The 3419-nt window shown below is 27.2% G+C and overlaps 1 protein-coding gene across 1 annotated transcript; it reads right to left on the reverse strand.

The window, feature by feature from the left end:
• Positions 1 to 263: 263 nt before the first annotated feature.
• Positions 264 to 2330, reverse strand: LOC107856897 (putative B3 domain-containing protein Os04g0347400). Its single transcript, XM_016701865.2, has 2 exons — positions 2231 to 2330; positions 264 to 668 (listed from the first exon to the last, which is right to left on the reverse strand). The coding sequence occupies exons 1-2, from the start codon at positions 2300 to 2302 to the stop codon at positions 420 to 422; spliced, it is 321 nt and encodes a 106-aa protein (XP_016557351.2). The 5' UTR covers positions 2303 to 2330; the 3' UTR covers positions 264 to 419.
• Positions 2331 to 3419: the final 1089 nt, after the last annotated feature.

Below are 3419 nucleotides of genomic sequence, written 5' to 3' on the forward strand. Positions count from 1 at the left end.
TTATCATGACTAAGGGTAGCCTCGGGTCATGAAAAAAATCTACATCAAAACAACTATAAAAAAACTAGTACAAAATCCACCAAAAATTACATTAAAACAATAGGATAAATTACACTTAGACCGCAACAAAAATTGAACCAAAATAATTCAAGAATTTAAATAACATGGAAAAAATAAGTTCAGTAGTTATAGGACCTTCACATAATTTAGAAAGTAAATAATATGAAAAAATAATTTAAAAGGATAATAGAACTCTTGTATAATTTAGATAAGAAGCAGTCTTCAATGTAGATTTTCACCTCACTTCAACATTTTACTATGATAATTAATATAATTTAACAAACAAATACCACTTAACTCCTTTGACCTTTAATATTCATACAACAACTCTCTCTTCACTACAATTTGAATAATATCAATTATCTCTCGAGTCCATTCTTGTCGAAAATGCGTACATGAAATGTCATCTTTCCATCATAATTGAAAACCAGGAGCTCACCCCCTTCAAAATGCTGCTCCATCCTAAAATTCTTCCAGCCACCATGCATGAACATCCCACCTTTATTCAATTTTAGTTCTATGTTCCAATACTTGCCGCAAGGCCCTACCAAAAATGTTATTTCTGTTGCTTCTTTTGTTACATGCTTCACAAAATCTGATGGGATTCTCTATAACAAAATAAAATAAAGAATAAAAAAATTCTCTTGAGTTTGAGTTCCATCACCATTTATCAACATAATATAATTTTAACATATTTAATGCAAATAAACAATTAGAATACATGGGTAGGTACCGATGTATATCTAAAAATATTAAATTTAAGTGTTATTTGGTGTATTATTGATTTAAGTTGAGTTCAAGTTTCACCTCCAACAATCAACAAAAATAATTCGGCATACTTAATTCAAAATCTAAAATAATGTACAACAATGCGTAAAGAGCATTGTTGTAAATCTATTTAATCTCTAGATATTAAAATAATAAATAAACGACCTGACTCATCATAATTTAAGTTGAGTTAAAATTTCAACTCTATCTATCAATAAAAATAGTTGCACGCGTAATTCATGAGAAAGATCAAACAAGCATGTTAGGAGCACATTGTTTGAAATCTAAGTAAATAAATGCAAGAATTTACTCTATATCAATTTAAATTTGTGAATAAGATTGTGTTTGTAAAAGTACTAAATGAAAGATTTATAAATAAGTATTTTCTCTCAAGAAATTTGATAAGATTTGAATAACTAAAATTAAAAGTAAAATTAGTTGACTATTAGTTATTTAATTATTAATTCACGTTTCACCTTCATCCTTATAAGATTTAAAGAACTAAAATTAAATTGAAAATAGTTGACTCTTAGTTATTTAATTGTTAATTCATATTTCACCTCAGTTCTTAAACATAGATATTTGTGCATTGGTAATCCATGAATAAGATCAAACAAGCACGTGAGGAGTACATGGTACAAATCTAAAAGAAATAAATGAAAGTGTTCATTCAGTAAGAGTTAATCCTTAACACGATTTAACTCGAGTTTAGTTATCACCTGTCACAAATATTTGCACGTGCATAATGCATGAGTGAGATTAAACATACACAAGAGAGATATGTAATCTGAATCTAAAAAGGATAATGAAAACATTCTCTTTAAAACTTTAAATTTATAAAAGAAAGTTTTTAATCTAAAAGAAATAAATGAGTGTGGTTATTCTCAAAAAGATTTATAGAACTAAAATTAATAAAAACAATAATAATCAATTCATAACAATTTAATTGGAGTCAAAATAACACACATTCATACATATATTAGTACTTGTATAATTCATGAATAATATCAACAACCATAAAAAGCGGCACATTTTCTAGATCTAAAAGAATAAATGAAAGCGTTTTCACCAACAAAATTTATAAATAATTTTGTGGATCTAAAAGAGTTAATTGAAAATGTTCACCCTCGATAAAATGTTTCGATCAGGAATTAAATATTAAATGGCGCTAGAGATAATTTTCAACGATTTATGTGAGTAAAGTTACCACACCTTCAACAAGGTTATTCATATATGTGTAATTTCTAAGTAAAATCAAGCAAACATGAAACAGCATGTTATCGGTCTGGATCTAAAATAAATAAATGAAAACAACCTATCTGAAAATTTAAATTTATCAAAAAATAGATGTAAAGGCAAAAAAATATTAATAGTAGTTCAGTAATAAAGGATTTAAAATTACCAATTCTTCAATTTCAGGATCAAACAAAATCTTGTAGAAGCAAAGGCTATCATCTCCATTACTGTTTCTCATTCTCACTGTTTCTCTATCAGTTCATTTCAATTCTAGTACATGTTATGTTTGCAATATGGAACCTTCGATATAAATAGCATATCACTAATGGGATTAATACAATTTGATGTAGTAATTAATACTTGATAAGTTATATTAAATTTTAAATGATTTAGATTTTCCAACCTACTATTTTCTATATTTCATCATTAATGACAAAATTGACTATTTTTTCATCTTCTATCTTTTATTCTAATAATTCATTATGCATAAATTCAAAAATTATTAAGCAAATAGTTTGCTCTTGATTAAGATGTTATTGATTTTTTTCTAACTCGTATCTATTAAGATGATTCTATTTCATAGTTAAGCATATTTCTGGGCTGATTTTTGTATATCACCCATTTGATATCTGTTAGAATATTCTTGATATTTTGCATAATTTTCTTCATTTATAAAGCCATCATACTCGTAAAGATAATTATTTACATAAGTTTCCTTCGTTTATTTGGTATGTAAAATTTATAAATTGTTGTTCTTATTTATATCATTAGGTCAAAAATACAGAAAAAGCTACAATACAATAAACTAAAAATCACACAAAGACAATAACAAAAAAATTAGAAACCAACTCATAGATTTAAATAATATCAAAAAATTAAGTTTAAGAAGGTAAAAGAACCTTCGCATATTTAGGATATAAATAAAACATGAAAAAAACTTCGGGGGAGGGGGGAAGAAAAATATGACACTCACACAACTTAAATTTATAACTAATCATATTTTTGCGGGGTATATTGTCATAACCCAAGAGCACCTATTCTAATCTTCCTGGATAGGAGAACCCAAACCATCGGATCATGAGGGCACCTATTCCAATCCACCTAGATACGTAAAATCACAAAAATTTGTGAATTTTATATTTTTATGTGTTTTGACCATTTTGTCCTTTTTCATAGTTGCTACATATTGATTTTGGAGTATGTGGATGGTTGGCACGGTTCATGATGCGATCAAGCATAATTTGTGTGACTTTGTGTCTTTTAGAGGCTTGAGAAGTCATATAATTGACTTTGATCAACATTCATTATTCTGAATATCGAATGGCAATTTGGACTGTGCTAGCCAATCCAAAATA

This window comes from Capsicum annuum, chromosome 1 (genome assembly GCF_002878395.1).
Source record: "Capsicum annuum cultivar UCD-10X-F1 chromosome 1, UCD10Xv1.1, whole genome shotgun sequence".
Taxonomy (NCBI): Eukaryota; Viridiplantae; Streptophyta; class Magnoliopsida; order Solanales; family Solanaceae; genus Capsicum; species Capsicum annuum.

Excerpts from the sequence above, each read along its gene's own strand:
- LOC107856897 (XM_016701865.2), bottom strand. The coding sequence starts at position 2,302 with ATGAGAAACAGTAATGGAGATGATAGCCTTTGCTTCTACAAGATTTTG. Across the intron at positions 669-2,230 it reads ATCCTGAAATTGAAGAATTG|AGAATCCCATCAGATTTTGT; the intron begins GTAATTTTAAAT and ends ATTTTGTTATAG.